Here is a 20,652-nt window from a genome sequence, read left to right as displayed (position 1 = left end):
ACCGGTGAGAGGCGCCGAGTGGGTGTGGGCATACTTATTGTCCCCCGACTTGTAGCCTGTGCATTGGGGTCTACCCCAGTGGACGAGAGGGTGGCCTCCCTCTGCCTTCTGGTGAGGGGACGGGTCCTGACTGTTTTTTGGTGCGTATGCGCCGAACAGCAGTTTGGAGTACCCACCCTTTTTGGAGTCCCTGGATGGGGTGCTAGAGGGCATACCTTCTGGGGACACCCTTGTACTGATGGGAGGCTTCAGTGCTCATGTGGGCAATGACCATGAGACCTGAAAGGGCGTGATTGGGAGGAATAGCCTCCCCGATCTGAACTCGAGCGGTGTTTTGTTATTGGATTTCAGTACTCATCACAGATTGTCCATAATGAACACCATGTTCAAGCATAGGGGTGTTCATATGTGCACTTGGCACCAGGCCACCCTAGGCATCAGTTCGATGATCGACTTTGTGGTCGTGTCGTCGGACTTGCGGCCACATGTCTTGGAAACTCGGGTAAAGAGAGCTGTCAACTGATCACCACCTGGTGGTGAGTAGGCTTCAATGGTGGGGGAGGATGCCAGTCAGGACTGGTGGCCCAAACGTGTTGTGAGGGTCTGCTGGAAATGTCTGGCAGAGTCCCCTGTCAGAAGTAGCTTCAACTCACACTTCCGGCAGAACTTCGACCACATTCCGAGGAAGGTGAGGGATATTGAGTCTGAATAAGCCATGTTCCGTGCCTGTATTGTTGAGGCGACTGACCGTGAGCTGTGGTCGGTGCCTGTCATGGCAGCAATCCCCGAATCCTTTGGTGGACACCAGCGGTGAGGGATGCCATCAAGCTGAAGAAGGAGTCCTACCGGACCCTTTTGTCCTATAGGACTCTAGAGGCAGCTAATAGGTACTGGCAAGCCAAGCGGAATGCGGCTTCGGTGGTTGCTGAGGCAAAAACTCGGGCGTGGGAAGAGTTTGGGGAGACCATGGAGAATGACTTTCGGACGGCTTCAAGGAGATTCTGGTCCACCATCCGGTGTCTCAGTAGGGGGAAGCAGTGCAGTGTCAACACTGTATATGGTGGGGATGGTGCGCTGCTGATCTCAACTTGGGACGTTGTGGGTCGGTGGGGGGAGTACTTCGAAGACCTCCTCAATCCCACTAACATGCCTTCCAATGAGGAAGCAGTGCCTGGGGACTCAGAGGTGGGCTCTCCCATCTCTGGGACTGAAGTCACCGAAATGGTTAAAAAACTCCTTGATGGAAAGGACCCGGGAGTGGATGAGATACTCCCGGAGTTCCTCAAGGCTCTGGATGTTGTAGGACTGTCTTGGTTGACACACCTCTGCAACTTCGCATGGACATTGGGGACAGTGCCTCTGGATTGGCAGAACAGGGTGTTGGTCCCCCTCTTTAAGAAGGGGGACTGGAGGGTATGTTCCAACTATAGAGGGATCACACTCCTCAGCAATCCTAGAAAAGTCTATTCGGGGGTCCTGGAGAGGAGGGTCTGTCAAATAGTCAAACCTCGGATTCAGGAGGAACAGTGTGGTTTTCATCCTGGCCTGAACAGTAGACCAGCTCTACACCCTTGGCAGGGTCCTGGAGGGTGCATGGGACTTTGCCCAACCAGTCTACATGTGCTTTGTGGACTTGGAAAAGGCGTTCGACCATGCCCCTCGGGGAATTGGGTGGCGGGTGCTCCTGGAGTATGGGGTACCGGAACCACTGATAAGGGCTGTTCGGTCCTTGTACAACCGGTGTCAGAGCTTGGTCCACATTGCCGGCAGTAAGTCAAACCCATTTATAATGAGAGTTGGACTCTGCCAGGGCTGCCCTTTGTCACCAATTCTGTTCATAACTTTTATTATTTCTAGACGCAGCCAGGGTGTTGAAGGGGTCCGGTTTGGTGGACTCAGGATTGGGTCACTGCTTTTTGCAGATGATGTTGTCCTGTTTGCTTCATCAGGCCATGATCTTCAGCTCTCTCTGAATTGGTTCGCAGCTGAGTGTTAAGCGGCTGGGATTAGAATCTGCACCTCCAAATCCGAGACCATGGTCCTCAGCCAGAAAAGGGTGGAATGCCCTCTCAGGGTTGGAAGCGAGATCCTGCCCCAAGTGGAGAAGTTCAAGTATCTTGGGGTCATGTTCACGAGTGAGAGAAGAATGGAGTGTGAGATCAACAGGCGGATCGGTGCCGGGTCTGCAGTAATGCGGGCTCTGCATCGGTCTGTCGTGGTGAAAAAAGAATGGAGCTGAAAGGCAAAGCTCTCAGTTTACCAGTCGATCTACATTCCTACCCTCACCTATGGTCATGAGCTATGAGTAGTGACCGAAAGAATGAGATTGCGAATACAAGCGGCTGAAATGAGTTTCCTTCACAGGGTGTCTGGGCTTTTCCTTAAAGATGAGGTGAGAAGCTCAGTCATCTGGGAGGGGCTCCGAGTAGAGCCGATGCTCCTCCGCATCGAGAGGAGTCAGATGAGGTGGCTCGGGAATCTGATCAGGATGCCTCCTGGACGCCTTCCTGGTGAGATGTTCCGGGCACGTCTTACCAGGAGGAGGCCCCGGGGAAGACCCAGGACATGCTGGCGGGACCAGGTCTCCTGGCTGGCCTGGGAACACCTCTGGATTCCTCTGGAAGAGCTAGAAGAAGTGGCCGGGGAGATGGAAGTCTGGGTATACCTGCTCAAGCTGCTGCCCCCGTGACCCTATCTCGGATAAGTGGAAGAGGATGGATGGATGGATGGATGGATCTAAATCCCTTAAGTAGTTCTCTCATTCACTAGCTAAGTGGAGGTAAGGTACGCTCTGAGGCTGGTGTGTGAGTGAGGATGACCCCAAGGCCTGCCGAGTATCTCTCGGATTTGCATAAATAAATCGATACCGCAAGCAAACTATGATACTTAACGCAATGAGAGAAGTTGCAAAATAAACCAGAATGTTCAAGCAAATTATAGAAAAAAACCTGATCTAAATCCATTAAGTACTTCTCTCATGAAAAGCAGACAGACAGACATTGTATTTTATAATCTCTCTATTATTAAAAAAAAAAATCTTGAGAAGACTATTACTAAGAGATTTTTTTTCAGATTGGTAGAGGGTCCCGCCGTCCTTTCAACCCTTTCTGGTTCATGGCCCACGGCTACAGTCCTCTCATTCGTGTGAATGCTTTTGTCAGACACAGTTCCTGCGCTCTCCGCTCTTATAAATCTTTACATTTTCTTTACTTTAAATTCTTAATAAAAGAAGACTTATGTCCAAATCTTATTGAAGAATTTCATCCTGAAGGGTTATCAACAGAAGAAATGAGTACACAGGCAATCCTAGTATCGAGAAACGAAGTCAAATGAATTAACGCAAAAATTTTCTATCAATTACACGGCAAATTGGTTAAATGTGTATCAATAGACTATGCTGAAATAGTTGGTGGTGATGGTGCAGAAGATGAAAACATCAACTTACAATATCCCATAGAATATCTACAACCGTTAACACAGTCCGATCTTCCACCAGCTAAATTACTGTTGAAAGAAGAATATATCGTAATGTTATTGCGTAATTTATGTCTGAGTGATGGGCTATGCAATAGGACAAGATTAGTTGAATTGAACATTGGTCGAACAATTCTAACGTAAAATTTTAACAGGCGACGAGTTTTTCAGTGGATAACAGACACCAAAAGAGCTCTTGATATGGCATTCATATTAAAACATTTACAGTTTCCCTTTAGAATACCTTTTGCTATGACAATTAACAAATCACAGGGACAAACATTCAAAAAAGTCAGTTTATTTATTAGAGAGAAAGAAACGATATTCACTCACGGGCAGTAATATGTTGTGTTGTCACGATGCAAGTCCAAACATGGAATCAAAATTCAATGTGATATTGAAGAAAAATGAATTCCTAATATGGATTCCAAAAAAGTTGGGACACTACACAAATCGTGAATAAAAACTGAATGCAATGATGTGGAGGTGCCAACTTCTAATATTTTATTCAGAATAGAACATAAATCACGGAACAAAAGTTTAAACTGAGAAAATGTATCATTTTAAGGGAAAAATATGTTGATTCAGAATTTCATGGTGTCAACAAATCCCAAAAAGTTGGGACAAGGCCATTTTCACCACTGTGTGGCATCTCCCCTTCTTCTTACAACACTCAACAGACGTCTGGGGACCGAGGAGACCAGTTTCTCAAGTTCAGAAATAGGAATGCTCTCCCATTCTTGTCTAATACAGGCCTCTAACTGTTCAATCGTCTTGGGCCTTCTTTGTCGCACCTTCCTCTTTATGATGCGCCAAATGTTCTCTATAGGTGAAAGATCTGGACTGCAGACTGGCCATTTCAGTACCCGGATCCTTCTCCTACGCAGCCATGATGTTGTGATTGATGTGGTCTGGCATTATCTTGTTGAAAAATGCAGGGTCTTCCCTGAAAGAGATGACGTCTGGATGGGAGCATATGTTGTTCTAGAACCTGAATATATTTTTCTGCATTGATGGTGCCTTTCCAGACATGCAAGCTGCCCATGCCACACGCACTCATGCAACCCCATACCATCAGAGATGCAGGCTTCTGAACTGAGCGTTGATAACAACTTGGGTTGTCCTTGTCCTCTTTGGTCTGGATGACATGGCGTCCCAGATTTCCAAAAGAACTTGAATCGTGACTCGTCTGACCACAGAACAGTCTTCCATTTTAAATTTTAAATGATCCCTGGCCCAGTGACAACGCCTGAGCTTGTGGATCTTGCTTAGAAATGGCTTCTTCTTTGCACTGTAGAGTTTCAGCTGGCAACAGCGGGTGGCACGGTGGATTGTGTTCACTGACAATGGTTTCTGGAAGTATTCCTGAGCCCATTCTGTGATTTCCTTTACAGTAGCATTCCTGTTTGTGGTGCAGTGTCGTTTAAGGGCCCGGAGATCACGGGCATCCAGTATGGTTTTACGGCCTTGACCCTTACGCACAGAGATTGTTCCAGATTCTCTGAATCTTCGGATGATGTTAGGCACAGTTGATGATGATAGATGCAAAGTCTTTGCAATTTTTCGCTGGGTAACACCTTTCTGATATTGCTCCACTATCTTTCTGCGCAACATTGTGGGAATTGGTGATCCTCTACCCATCTTGGCTTCTGAGAGACACTGCCACTCTGAGAAGCTCTTTTTATACCCAATCATGTTGCCAATTGACCTAATTAGTGTTTATTGGTCTTCCAGCTCTTCGTTATGCTCAAATTTACTTTTTCCAGCCTCTTATTGCTACTTGTCCCAACTTTTTTGGGATTTGTTGACACCGTGAAATTTTGAATCAACATATTTTTCCTTTAAAATGATACATTTACTCGGATTAAACGTTTGATCTGTCATCTACGTTCTATTACAAATAAAATATTGACATTTGCCATCTCCTCATCATTGCATTCAGTTTTTATTTACAATTTGTTTAGTGTCCCAACTTTTTGGAATCCGGTTTGTATTTTTACTGAAGTTTTATGGTAATAGTGTAAGTTTCAAAAGTATTTGTGTATTAATTTCAAAGCCAAATGGAATGAAAACGTATAACGTAAAGAATACCTTTAACGCAACATTATTTACTGTCAATTTTTTACTTTTTACTCTTTTAATATGGTTAATTACTCTCTGTAATGTAAAATAGTTCTATTATGCAACATTATGTAACAATTCCCATGAAAATAACAATCTGTTTAAATTGTACATCTGTTTCCGATGGGAGTGTTAGCTCCTTGGAAATATGTTCTTTTATATTGCGGCATTTTAATAAACCTATATTTAAATAATTATAAAAAGGGTGATATCCCTCTTTTCAGTGATAGGAGGCGACAAAGTCACAGAAAAGGCAGAATATACTTAGCTTGTTTAATGTGGTTTACGTTGCTGTACAGACAGGAAACGGGCAAGCTTTATTTCACCGAGGATTTCTATTAGGGACTCGGTCGTGTACAAACTGCTTTTTTGTCACAACGGAGGTGGATTTTGGACCAATCTCTTCTGTCCACACTGTGTGTGTGTGTATATATATATATATACTGTATAATAGGGAGAGAGCTTATCTATTCATGGGTATTTATAGAGCATGTTACTGATCCTAAGGATCTTTTTTGGAACCTTCATATGGATGGTTTTGCGGGCAACCAAAACTGGCATTGCTCTGAGGAGCCTTTATTTTTAACATTGTGTTTGAGTATGTTAGAAGGATGGATGGATATCTTTATCAAACAGAAGTACACTGGACAGAATCTTAAAAATAATCAAAACTAGTGAGGAAGTCTGAGACTACACTTACACACAGGTTTTGGAAAAAGTAGTTTCCAAATCATTAAATGGGGAATATTAAAGGTGCCATTTATATTGACGTCTTTATAACTTTTAACACTCATGGTCATAAGTGGACCATTTTCACCATCTATGCGGCTCAGTAAATAATTTTCTGTCTGAGGTTGTTGCTGTTTTGCAGCTCTACCCTAAATTTCCCACTTCAGCGGCTGTTATTACAGGCTCCGTTTTCTGTTAAATGTAAATTTAATTTAAATGGTCCTTGCACACGCTGCTAGTTAAAGGCATGTGAAATAGTAAGTACACCCCAGAACTTTTTAAACGTATTTGAAGAGTCTAACAGCAGATCTTCATGCAAACAGTGCCAACAGGTAAAGGGGATATACTCAAATAAAACCACAAGGAGAATTTGCCTTTTCAACCTTTTATTCATTAGAAATATCAGTTAATATTTCAATCAATAACATTTTAGATTAAGCATTTATATTGGGGTGGGGGGAAGTGGGACTCCTTTCTCTCTTTACTACTCTCAACAGTTTTTCTTTGGTTGCTGGCGTTCCTCTCTCTCTCTCTCTCTCATGGGACGGGGTTGATTTGTATTTAGTTTTAAGTCTGACTTGATTGTATGGAATGTTTAAATTATTTTAATAAATTCAATAAAAGGTAAAAAAAAAACATATCAGTTGATGTGATGGTCTACTGAGGAAAAGCTAACTACACTCTTGGCCTCCGAAGCTGGTATTGCCCTCTTTAGCAGAAATTGTTCCTTATAGGTGTTTTGTGTAACTACTCACTAGTCTCTGAGACTGACATCGTGAGGCATCAATCACTTTTAATTTGATTTGCAGTTATAAACCAATTTTTACATTATTTTATTTATTAGAAATGCATTCCTGCTTTTGATTACTCTAATGTTACCTTTGTCCACCCCATACACTCTACCACTGGCCTTCAAGATGTACAGCACCAAACTAGCAGCTGTGTGTCTGTTGGGATGCTTTCAGGGCTTATAAGTGAAACCAAAAAATTTGGAACTTTAATGAGGCCTTACATGCTAAAATGGATTATTACAGCTGTGGAAAAGGCGTTTTTTATTCTATATGTCAATTTGTGCGTTTCAGTTTTGGGGCGTCGTGGTTGCGTGCTGGTAGCACTGCTGCCCCGGCAGTAAGGAGACCAAGGTTTGTCTCTCTGCCTGGAGTTGCCTCCCTGCACTCTTAAAAATAACGGTTCTTCTTCAGTGGCACTTCATGGTACTTTACTAAGTTGTGTGGTTCATTGCAGAGCCATTGCTTGACAAAGCACCATTTCATCCTGGGAAGTGTTCTTTGATTATGAAGCTTTGAAAAACAATATGAAATCTTTAATGTGTGGGATGCTGTCCCCAAATTCAACAGATAAATTTCAAGTCCAGCACTGTCTCTGAAAATCCCGACTGAACAAAAATTGAATGCAGAAAAAAAAAAATGTAATTTAGTTTTTATATTGAATATAGTTAGAGGCTCGCTAAATTTTGTAGACATCCTGATGTGCAACCTTTTATGAATAAAATTTGTAAATGTCAGCTGAATCCGAGTGTTTGAATTGTGTGTGCTCGTGTCATCGTGTGCTTCTCGTGCTCATCATGGCTGTGCATGCTTGTATGCAATTCATTTGGAAAGTAAAGTGGTACTGATAAAGATGCATCGCCACGGCCATCTTAAAGTGCCTAAACTCTCCCATCGTATTTTTACAAAATAGGGACCCCCAAACTGAATTTTGCATATAGGGCCCACAAAAAGCTAGAAACAGCCCTGATAAAGACTTTTCTGCTAACATGGTAGGTTGCTTCTGCATTCTATTTGCATATATTATGTCGTATTATATAAAACATAAAACATGTTATAAGCTATATCAAACATTACCTGTGCTTAAGTTTTGAATGAAAAAGAAATAAGTGAGGTTATATACAAAACCACACAAAATGTTTTACCATCCATCCATCCATTATCCAACCCGCTGAATCCGAACACAGGGTCACGGGGGTCTGCTGGAGCCAATCCCAGCCAAAACAGGGCACAAGGCAGGAACTAATTCTGGGCAGGGTGCCAACCCACCACAGGACACACACACAAACACACCACCAAGCACACACTAGGGCCAATTTAGAGTCGCCAATCCACCTAACCTGCATGTCTTTGGACTGTGGGAGGAAACCGGAGTACCCGGAGAAAACACACGCAGACACGGGGAGAACATGCAAACTCCACGCAGGGAGGACCCGGGAAGCAAACCTGGGTCCCCTAACTGCGAGGCAGCAGCGCTACCACTGCGCCACCGTGCTACCCATGTTTTACCATATATTCTTATTTATGTTACTTTAATTTGCATTGAAATATTGCATTACTACTTGTAGGTGTACTATTGTGATTATTCTGTGACTATTTTATATAGGTTTTCTTTTATATAGACATACTTATTTGGCTGACACCTTTTATCCAAGATGACTTGGAAAATCTATGATAAAACTGGTTCCATTTCTTTTGCTTTTCCAGTTGGAGGACAGGCAGGTCATGTAAATTGTGCAGGGTCACACAGTGTCAGTAGTGGGAATTGAATCCGAACCTCGGGGTTTGAAGTCCAAAGCCTTAATCACCACACCACACTGCCTACCTGTTTGTATATCAATAATTATAATTTTATTTAAATTATCCTTTTTTTTTGGTCGATTGAAATGGTGGCTGTCCTGATCTGTGATTTTGGAAATCTGGCAAATCTGTCAGGAGAACAAATTAAGAAAATCTGGTTTAGCCTGTGTTTATTATAAGCAGCAAGAGTCCTTTTCAAATCCTCACCCATATTTTTCAAATCTGGTAGTATCTATTCATGGCCATTTACTGTACAGAGCCTGTTATAGATCTAAAAAAAAAAAAAAGGTTCTTTCTGGTACCTCCATGTGGAAGGGTCTTTTGGGAATCAAAATGGTTCCCCTGTGGCATTGCTCTAAAGAACCGGCTGGCTTTTTTTTTGACAGTGCGGGTGTCCTCCAGGGGCTTCGGTTTCTTTCCACTGTCCAAAAACGTATAGGTTAGGTGAATCGGTGACGTTAAACCGGTCGGTGTGTGTGTGTGTTTGGGGCGAGTTTGAGTTAACCCTGCGGCTGACTGGCACACTGTCCAGGGTTCGTTTTGCCCTGCGCTCTCTGCTAGCTGGGACAGGTTTCACCTCTAGACACCCCAAAGGGCTGGATTACGCGGGTTAGAAAATGACATGACATTCAACTTTACCCTGCAAGTCTAAAGAGGAATATGGGACGTTTTGATTCGAGGCTAGTGTTCCGTGTTTGAATTAAAATTTAAATTCGTGCATTTCCCCACCTCTGCAGGAATTTTTTTAATCCATTACTCGTATTCGATCATAAAATCAACATCTTAAAAGCACGAAATCAATTGTTCGGATATAAATACCGGATACTTCCCTAATTGCGCTAAATCTTGTTAATTTGCAACGAGCCGTGACCTCCGCTTCGAACTGCTTCCCTTGTGTTTGCTAATTATGGCGTGAAGTTGGATCAGAGTTTTTCCTCGCAGGTGAAGGTCTCGCCTACATGGCTAACTGGACGCGAGAAGACGCACAATCAGCTTCGGGTAAGTCGGTTTTTAGCTTGTCATTTGCTCCTCACCTCTTGTTTACACTAGCACAATGAGCGCTTGAGATTACAAAAGCCTAAAATAACACTTATTTAATTTATTCTTCTAAACGTCAGTATAGCCGCCGTATATCCAGTGAATTTTTAGGAGTACGACTGAATTCACCGCCCGCTGCGCTGTGCGTACCATCGTCTCGCTCGTTTTCTTTCCCCATTCCAGTTTTCTCCCTCATCCCGGACACGCCCGTCGCGTTTCCCTGATTTGCGTCCCTTGGGTGTCCCGGCATGAGGGATCGCGATCCTCGGCGGACTGGCCACTCAGACTGGGTTGTTGTTTTACTCCAGATGCTCTCGGGAAAGGCATATGACTCCTGGTTATCTATTCATATGATTTGTAAGAGCGGGTGTAAAGAATCCGCTACTCTCCTTACCAGAATTCGGCGTCGGTTCTTCTTGTCTTGCGGGCGACTTCGGTCTTCGATGTGTGAAAAGGCACAAAGAGATGGTCACCCCAGTTTTGTGGACTATTTGCCAGTTATATTTATTTCTTTAAGAACACAACTGTGGACATACCGCACTGAGCTACACAAAAACCACTTCTGTGTTTTGTTTTTTTTTCCTATCTTTATCTCTCTCTACTCCACCCACCAAATTTCTCCTCCCTTAAACAATCTATCAATTAACTTTATTGAAATTTCCTGATATGAACTCCTGCTTACATGATGATAGAGATCTGTTCAATCGAGATATGTCTAGAATGTCTTGATGTAGTGTACTCCCTTCTGTCGCTAAACTCAATTAAGGTTCCGCGTATGTCAAATTATCAATAGCGCGCTTTAGCATTGTCAAGGAAAAGATGATGTCGACTTTCAAACATCCATAATCTGCTAACCTGTTTAATGGAGAGTCCTCAAGTATTGTCCAGACGGGTTGGCATTTCCATGCACGTGTGAGATTCACTTCTACAAAGTCCAGCTTTCACCACTCACCTTACATCCACACTGTTGGACCAGTTTTTCTAAGCAAAATGTGTTCAAAAGACTAAAACTTTAACAAAAAAAAACAAAAAAAAAAAAAAAACTAGTTTTTAAGGTAGCAGAGAGCCACCTGGTGGCTCGGAGCGAGTGAAGCACCAGAACGGACAAAAGCCAGACCAGCAGACAGATGGACCCTGGGTATTTTCCGTACGTCGCTTAAATCATCCGAGATCAGATGCCTCATCTTGGATGAGTTAATACCGGTGAAACTCATCCGGGATACGTCGGTTTTTCAAACGCAGCTGCGTGGTAGATTAGTCGAGCTGGATCTAATCATCCGAGATGAATGCGCGCGCCCGCGCTGAGTGAAAAGCCCATATACAGTTGCTGGTCATAAAATTAAAATATCATGACAAAGTTGATTTATTTCAGTAATTCCATTCAAAAAGTGAAACTTGTATATTGGACTCATTCATTACACACAGAATGCTGTATTTCAAATGTTTTGCTTTTAATTTTGATGATTATAACTGACAACTATAAGTCCCAAATTCAGTATCTCGGAAAATTAGAATATCAATTAAGACAAATGCAAAAAAAGGGTTTTTAGAAATGTTGGTCAACTGAAAGGTATGAACGTGAAAAGTATGAGCATGTACAATATTTAGTTGGGGCTCCTTTGGCCTGGATTACTGCAGCAATGTGGCGTGGCATGGAGTCGATCAGTCTGTGGCACTGCTCAGGTGTTATGAGAGCCCATGTTGCTCTGATAGTGGCCTTCAGCTCTTCTGAATTGTTGGGTCTGGCATATTTATTAAGGTCAGGCGAGTTTGCTGGCCAATCAAGAACAGGGATACCATGGTCCTTAAACCAGGTACTGGTAGCTTTGGCACTATGTAAAGGTGTCAGGTCCTGTTGGTAAATGAAATCTGCATCTCCATAAAGTTCGTCAGCAGCAGGAAGCATGAAGTGCTCTAAAACTTCCTGGTAGAGGGCTGTGTTGACCTTGGACCTCAGAAAACACAATGGACCAACACCAGCAGATGACATGGCACTCCAAACCATCACTGTGGAAACTTTACACTGGGCCTCCAGCAACATGGAATCTGTGCCTCTCCTCTCTTCCTCCAGACTCTGTGACCTTGATTTCCAAAGGAAATGCAAAATTTACTTTCATCAGAGAACATAACTTTGGACCACTCAGCAGCAGTCCAGTCCTTTTTGTCTTTAGCCCAGGTGAGACGCTTCTGACGCTGTCTCTTGTTCAAGAGTGGCTTGACACAAGGAATGCGACAGCTGAAACCCATGTCTTGCATATGTCTGTGCATGGTGGTTCTTGAAGCACTGACTCCAGCTGCAGTCCACTCTTTGTGAATCTCCCCCACAGTTTTAAATGGGTTTTGCTTCACAATCCTCTCCAGGGTGCGGTTATCCCTATTGCTTGTACACTTTTTTCTACCACATCCTGTCCTTCCCTTCACCTCTCTATTAATGTGCTTGGACACAGAGCTCTGTGAACAGCCAGCCTCTTTAGCAATGACCTTTGTGTCTTGCCCTCCTTGTGCAAGGTGTCAATGGTCGTCTTTTGGACAGCTGTCAAGTCAGCGGTGTTCCCCCTGATTGTGTAGCCTACAGAACTCGACTGAGAGACCATTTAAAGGCTTCTGCAGGTGTTTGGAGTTAATTAGCTGATTAGAGTGTGGCGCCAGGTGTCTTCAATATTGAACCTTTTCACAATATTCTAATTTTCCGAGATACTGAATTTGGGAGTTTCATTAGTTGTCAGTTATAATCATCAAAATTAAAAGAAATAAACATTTGAAATACATCAGTCTGTGTACGTTTTGAATGGAATTACTGAAATAAATCAACTTTGTCATGATATTCTAATTTTATGACCGGCACCTGTATATTGAGTCTAGAAGACATGACCAGCAAGTCTTTGATAGGCTGGAACACAATGACGAAAGAACAGGAGCATTTTTTTTTTTTTTCTCCACACACAAGCTGTGCGTTCGTACGTGTGTGTGTGTTACTTCAAAGGATTTCAATATTTAATATGCACAAGGGGTAACACTGCAAAAGCAACCCAAACCAGAAAAGACGGCTGGCAAAAAGTGGCCGACAGATTAAACGCGGGTACATTGAACTTACTGAAAGCAGAGTTTCATTTCCTATGTGTCAGATTAATTCTTATTTAATATGTCATAATTCCAGATCAAACGTGAGCACAAGGGGAACATGCGAACAGGTTAAAGTGAAGTACAAGAATATACTTCAAACTGGTAAATATTGGTATATAACTATTTAAAGAAATTGTTGAGATATAGAGAATCGTATATAATATAAAAAACATTCATTTTAAAGCTAATAAGAAGGCAGACAAGCAAAAAACAGGTGGAGGTCCACGCGGTCCTGTCCTAACCCCTACAGAAGAGTTGGCTATCCAGTAAAATGCCCATCGCCCTGTTTCTGAGGGCATTCCTGGGGGAAGCTCCTCCTCAGAACCAGTGGCAAAATGCAGTGGTCACTTCATTTTAAGTAAAGGATGGTCATTGCATATATTTGTCCTCAATGTGTGCCATAGGTATGTTCCATATAGCTCTCCTTTTTGTTTTGTTGGGTCAGTTGCAGGGAATGTCTTATCTCTAGAACTTGTGTCTGACCTACGAGATACTGACGATGGTCAAATATTCAATGAAGACACTGTGTCTGATTATTCATCAGGAGGAGAGGTACATTTTCCAAATAATGTTTGATCAGACTCCACTCCGATCAGTCCCATGTGCCCCAATCACATTTGGAAATCCTGGGAAATGAGAATGTTAGGCTGATTGGGAGATTCTTTATGGAACTGCGGGTGTTTTTGTCTGTGTATTAGCTACCTGCAATGGCCTGAAACGCCTCTTTTATTGTCTGCACACACAGGTGTCCAGGAAACGCTATGAAAACCTGAAGGAAATATTTCAGAGCCTAACAGACTTCACGAATTGCCTGCCAAATTGTACTTTTAGATGGATATATATATATATATATATATATATATATATATATATATATATATATATATATATATATATATATATATATATATATATATATATATATATATATATATATGTATATATATATATATATATATGTGTATGTGCTGCTTGCAAAAAACCTCAAAACAATGCATACTGTTTGTGTGGTTGTGAGAGCCTGACATCGTCGAGTTTGACTTTGAATAGAAGGTGCTAATAAATCTTTGAGGTACAATATTCCCCCTCGGCTAAAGCAGTATCTTTCAAAAAAAATTTCCTCTGGGAGCAATAAAGGATTTTGCTGATCGTGCGAAACCCTCTCTATATGAAATTGTCTTGTAATTTGCGTACCAATATCAATTGGTCGCTCATTCATGAACGGCAAAGCCATGGCTGAATGAATTCCATGCACGGACACTGATTGATTAAGTGTGTGAGCTAATCCTTGTTTACATCTCAAACTTGCTTGGAGCAGGTTTGTTCGGATTTGGATGTGCTGCTATGATAACACATCCAGCAAGAGTTTTGAAAAACCTACAGATCAAGGATCATACCAAATTGTCAACAATTACATCCAGCTAAACAAGTAATCCACATATGAAAAATACCCCCCTGAGCTTAAAATTATGTTGGGTGCAACTTGTAAATATTTCCAGTCCGAGAATTCTGTCACAGAAGAAAGAGTCCAACTCGAGAAAGCACTCGCACCGGGCCAATTTAAAATTAGTGTAAAATGCACATATCTGAAATGTGGGAAGAAACTACAAGTACCTGGTAGAAAACCCTACCCACATGCAGGGAGAATGCACAAACAGATGTAGAAGTCTATCCAACAGTTTCTGGTCTATCAGGCCCTGCGGCATCCATAACAAAATGCAAAGTGTGAGTCAATTCAGAATGGCATGGCCGGAAGGGATTATTTGATTTTTTTAAAAGGAAGATGTTGCCCGTTCCAGTAAATAAGTGGTTCTCGAGTTCAATACCGAGGACCCCTACAACAACAACCTTTATTTGTATATCATACTAGCCGTCCCATCGCTAGTATAGTGTGTGTTTAGAAGTGAAACCGGACAGCGAGGAGGGCTCTGCCCGGCTCCCCACTCCTGATGTCGCGCTTACCCCCCCCTTGCCCCACAGCCTCTGTCTCGGATTAATGAGAATATATCAATCCTGCCAGCGAACTATGATATGAAGCGCAATGAGAGAGGTTGCAAAATCAACCAGAATGCAAATTCTAGGGAAAAAAACGACCTAAATCCGTATATATAGATTGAGCTACATTATTTGTATGAAAATCAAAGTGCTTTACAAGATGTCTAAAAGAAAATTACAAGAAAAGAAAAGACAAATAGGATCAGATAAGACCCTATGGCTGAAGAGTTTTGTTCCAACACCAGGCGCTCCGGTTTCCTGCCACAGTCCAAAGACATGCTGGATGGGTTCATTGGTGATCCTAAATTGTCCCTAGTGTGTGCTGGGTGTGTATGTGTGTGCCCTGCGGTGGGCTGGCACCCTGCCCAGGGTTTGTTTCCAGCCTTGCGCACTGTTTTGGCTGGGATTGTCTCCAGCAGACCTCCTAACTACAGGGTCACAGGGATAGCGGATTAGATAATGGATGGAAAGATGGAGTTTTATCTGTTAGACATATATAAACAAAAGACCTGTGTATGTATAGAGCAGTATGCTCTGCTCATGCTCAACCACAGCCACTAGATGGCGCATGCAGGCACTGTTAAATCGTTTCGAGTGCAGCAAACGTCGTGTTAATGACAGCAATAAAGAGACGCAACGTCGAAAGGAAGCAATCACTTCGGCAGAACAAAGTTCAAGTAAAACGCCTTCGCAAATATGATGGCAAAGCTTAAAGTTTTCACTAAAAACATTGTCTCAAGAAAACACCTCCAGGTAGACAAAGATTAACGGGACTCATATGCCAGCGATATGGTATCGCCAGTGTCTTTGCAAGCAGGAGGTGGGTCCATGCCCTCTGCACTGGGTTATTCTTAAAGTGATAGCCGACACCTCCGTAAGCTCACAAATAGAGTAAAACTGCTAGGGAAAATTTTTTTGGTCCCGAAAACCCCACACACACCGTTAGTAATATAATAAAACACTAAGGCCTCTGTATGTCCTGTCCTCTTAGTGTAATACGATTGGTCAGTTTAGCTTTGGTGACGTGATTGAAAGAAGTGTGAGTGTTAAACAAATGAGGAGGCAAAACTGCATAGCAGGCATGCCGAGTTAGTCACCTTCAAAGACATCCATCATCCAACCCGCTATATCATAACTCCAGGGTCACGGGGGTCTGCTGGAGCTAATCCCAGCCAACACAGGGCGCAAGGCAGGAAACAAACCTCGGGCAGGGCGTGCACACACACACCTAGCACACACTAGGGACTATTTAGAATCACCAAGATACCTAACCTGCATGTCTTAGGACTGTGGGAAGAAACCCACGCAGACACGGGGAGAACATGCAAACTCCACGCAAGGAGGACCTGGGAAGCGAACACGGGTCTTCTAACTGGGAGGCAGCAGCGCTACCCACTGTGCCCACCCGCCTTCAAAGACAAAGCATACAAGTGAACTGGAAGTGGGGAAGGCGCCTGAAAAAAACGATGATGCCGCTTGAGAAGTAAGCTTTACAGGAACACACTTGAGAGACGTTCACGCACGTAGATACGGAGGAAAGGTGCTGAAGGTACAAGCGGGACAAGAGAGGAAATATTTGAAATTGTTCTCTTGCCTGTCTTCAACAGTATTCAATGTGTCTCTTATGTGTCTCATTGTTTCATATATTTACACATTTACTAATCAAAACTCAAAGTCATTCATTGTTTCTTCAAAGTGCTCCTCATTTTTCATCTGTAAATCTTTGATGGTGCAGTCACCCCATTGGGTCTCTCTTCACAAGTAGCCTGAGATCTGCCTTATGTGATGTAGACATTTCTGAACTGTTGAGAACTTCCCAGATGCTCTCTCATACTTTTGATCTCTTGTCTTTAGGTACTTCCACAGGGATGGATGCCAGCCAACACTCCACTTTCCTAATCGTCATTCTTGTTTTGATGCTTCTGTTTCTCGCTGGTGTTGCTCTGCTGCTGCTGAATCACTGCAGGTAGGCTGGGACGCCCCTACTTGGGTCTCTCTTGCTCTCTCAATGGCAGTAATAAGCCCTTCCACAAAATTTAGAAGTGACCGGTTGATGAGTAAACCTATACTAGCATTGGAAGAAGTTTGAAATCGCCCAGAAACGGGCACAATTTTGGTAGAAACTGAAATATTTTGTTTATTAAGATATAAGTAAGTTGTTTTAAAAATATACACAAGACATGTGCCAATGGTTATTACTGCTTGAAATGACGGATTTATAATTAACCAGCTGAAATGGTATGCATCGCCTAGGTATACTTACAGTGGTGCTTTAAAGTTTGTGAGCCCTTTAGAATTTGATATTTCTGCATAAATAGGACCTAAAACATCATATTTTCACTCAAGTCCTAAAAGTAGATAAAGAGAAACCAGTTAAACAAATGAGACAAAAATGTTATACTTGGTCATTTATTTATTAAGGAAAATGATTGAATATTACATATTTGTGAGTGGCAAAAGTATGTGAACCTCACGGATTAGCAGTTAGTTTGAAGGTGAAATTCGAGTCCGGTGTTTTCAATCAATGGGATGACAATCAGGTGTGAGTGGGCACCCTGTGTTATTTAAAGAACAGGATCTATCAAAGTCTGCTCTTCATAACACATGTTTGTGGAAGTATATCATGGCACGAAGAAAGGAGATTTCTGAGGACCTCAGAAAATGAGTTGTTGATGCTCATCGGGCAGGAAAAGGTTACAAAACCATCTCTAAAGAGTTTGGACTCCAGCAATCCACAGTCAGACAGATTGTGTACAAATGGAGGAAATTCAAGACCATTTTTACCCTCCCCAGGAGTGGTCGTCCAACAAAGATCACTCCAAGAGCAAGGCGTGTAATAGTCGGCGGGGTCACAAAGGACCCCAGGGTAACTTCTAAGCAACTGAAGGCCTCTCTCACATTGGCTAATGTTCATGTTCATGAGTCCACCATCAGGAGAACACTGAACAACAATGGTGTGCATGGCAGGGTGGCGAGAAGAAAGCCACTGCTCTCCAAAAAAAAATTACTGCTCATCTGCAGTTTGCCAAAGATCACGTGGACAAACCAGAAGGCTATTGGAAGAATGTTTTGTGGACGGATGAGACCAAAATAGAACTTTCTGGTTTAAATGAAAAGAGTTCTGTTTGGAGAAAGGAAAACACTGCATTCCAGCATAAGAACCTTATCCCATCTGTGAAACATGGCAGTGGTAGTATCTTGGTTTGGGCCTGTTTTGCTGCATCTGGGCCAGGACGGCTTGCCTTTATTGATGGAACAATGAATTCTGAATTATATCAGAGAATTCTAAAGGAAAATGTCAGGACATCTGTCCATGAACTGAATCTCAAGAGAAGGTGGGTCATGTAGCAAGACAACGACGCTAAGCACATAAGTCATTCTAGTAAAGAATGGTTAGAGAAGAATAAAGTTAATGTTTTGGAACGGCCAAGCCAAAGTCCTGACCTTAATCTAATCGAAATGTTGTGGAAGGACCTGAAGCGAGCAGTTCATGTGAGGAAACCCACCGACATCCCAGAGTTGAAGCTGTTCTGGACGGAGGAATGGGCTAAAATCCCTCCAAGCCGGTGTGCAGGAATGATCAAAAGTTACCGGAAACGTTTAGTTGTACTTATTGCTGCAAAGGGGGAGTCACACCAGATACTGAAAGCAAAGGTTCACATACTTTTGCCACTCACAAATATGTAATATTCGATCATTTTCCTTCATAAATAAATGACCAAGTTGAATATTTTTGTCTCATTTGTTTAACTGGTTTCTCTTTATCTACTTTTAGGACTTGAGTGAAAATCTGATGATGTTTTAGGTCATATTTATGCAGAAATCTAGAAAATTTTAAAGGGTTCACAAACTTTCAAACACAACTGTATATGGGTGAAGGTCAGAAAGCAAATTCTGATGTGTTTTTGTGCTTTGAAATCACCGCCTGATTTACCGGTACAGGAAAACCCCCACATATTATATACCATTCAACACCTCTTGAGGTCTAGTTATGCAAAATGGTGAGCTTTTTTTAAGTTCCCCTCCCCATATTTTTAGCCTTCTAGAAGCAGAACACTGTCATTTGTAAGCCGTTTTTGGACTTTTTTACAGGAAATTACACCATTCTGATAGAACATCAGAACAATCTTGATGGGAACAGGCCACTCGGCCCAACAAAACTCACTAGTCCTATCCATTTAATTCTTCTACAAAAAACATCAAGTCAAGTTTTCAAAGTCCCTAAAGTCCTACTGTCTACCACACTACATGGTAGCTTATTCCAATTGTCTGTGGTTCTTTGTCTAAAGAAAAGCATCTTAATGTTTGTGTGAAATTTTCCCTGAACAACTTTCCAACTGTGTTCTTGATGAACTCCTTATAAAGTCCGAGTCTCGGTCCACTTTGCTAATTCCCTTCATAATTTTAAACACTTCAGTCAGGTCTCCTCTTAATCTTCTATTGCTTAAACTGTAAAGGCTCAGCTCTTTTAATCTTTCAGGGCTACAGGGGATGAGTTATGAGGAATCAGCCTAGTCGTTCTTCTCTGGACTTTTTCTAGCGCTATGATGTCCTTTTTGTAGCCTGGAGACCACAACTGCACACAGGACTCCAGATGAGGCCTCACCAGTGTGTTATAAATCTTGAGCAGAACCTCCTGTGACTTGTACTCCACACATCAAGGCGCTATATAACCTGACATTCTGTTAGCCTTCTTAATTGCTTCTGAACACTGTCTAGAAGTCGAAGTTTTTAGAGTCCACTATAACTCCTAATTCCTCCTCATAAGGTGGACTTTTTGTTACTTATCTCTGTCTGTCTGTCTGGATCCGAGAGACTGTGTTTGTGGACGGATTGAGAGTTAAGTGGGGTGGGGGAGTCACGTGATCAACTCCCTTCCCATTCACTTCATTTCCTTCGAGCTGACGCGGTCTTGCGTTCTTTTTCCTTAGTGTTTAGTCCTTTCTCCTTTACTAATTTACTGTTTAGTACACGCAGTACTCACACAGTCACTCATAAAAGGGGAGAAGACTCCGTGCAAGTACTGAAACTACCTTGGAAAACATGCAATCAACGAGGCCATTAAACGGATCTCGAGAGGTCTTCTAGGTTGGGAAAAAAGCGCTTGGCTGCCAAAACCAGGCGATTTAAACGAATCTGAACAAGAAACGACTTCTACGTTAGAAAAAAAAAAAAAACAATTCGCTTCCCAAATCAGGTGGTTAAACGAATCTAAAGAAGACAGGATTTCTAGATTGGGAAAAGGACGATTGGCTGCCGAAACCAGGCGGTTAAAAGAATCTGAAAAAGACAGGATGTCCAGATTGGAAAAACCACGATCCGCTGCCAAAACTAACCGGTTAAACGTGCAGCGAAGTGCGCCAGGTCTGCTAGTGTGTAATTAATATATATATATATATATATATATATATAATATTAATTATACACACACACATACAGTGGTGTGAAAAACTATTTGCCCCCTTCCTGATTTCTTATTCTTTTGCATGTTTGTCACACAAAATGTTTCTCATCATCAAACACGTTTAACCATTAGTCAAATATAACACAAGTAAACACAAAATGCAGTTTTTAAAATGATGGT

At 42.3% G+C, this 20,652-nt stretch overlaps 1 protein-coding gene across 4 annotated transcripts in view; it reads left to right on the top strand.

Moving 5' to 3' along the window:
• LOC120524957 overlaps nucleotides 1-20,652 on the top strand; it is a 46,343-nt gene that overhangs the window by 14,766 nt on the left and 10,925 nt on the right. For 3 of the 4 annotated variants that reach the window (XM_039746866.1, XM_039746865.1, XM_039746864.1), the window contains exon 2: nucleotides 16,923-17,034. In XM_039746866.1, the coding sequence (XP_039602800.1) occupies nucleotides 16,937-17,034 (98 nt within the window). In that variant the 5' untranslated portion in view covers nucleotides 16,923-16,936. Of the gene's footprint in view, nucleotides 1-9,763; nucleotides 9,912-16,922; nucleotides 17,035-20,652 lie in introns of those variants that run through there. The other variant, XM_039746861.1, reaches the window with a different exon arrangement.

The sequence above is a fragment of the Polypterus senegalus genome, chromosome 3, assembly GCF_016835505.1.
Source record: "Polypterus senegalus isolate Bchr_013 chromosome 3, ASM1683550v1, whole genome shotgun sequence".
Classification (NCBI taxonomy): domain Eukaryota; kingdom Metazoa; phylum Chordata; class Cladistia; order Polypteriformes; family Polypteridae; genus Polypterus; species Polypterus senegalus.
The sequence above is the reverse complement of the archived record's forward strand: the minus strand, read 5'-3'. Positions and strand labels throughout refer to the sequence as shown.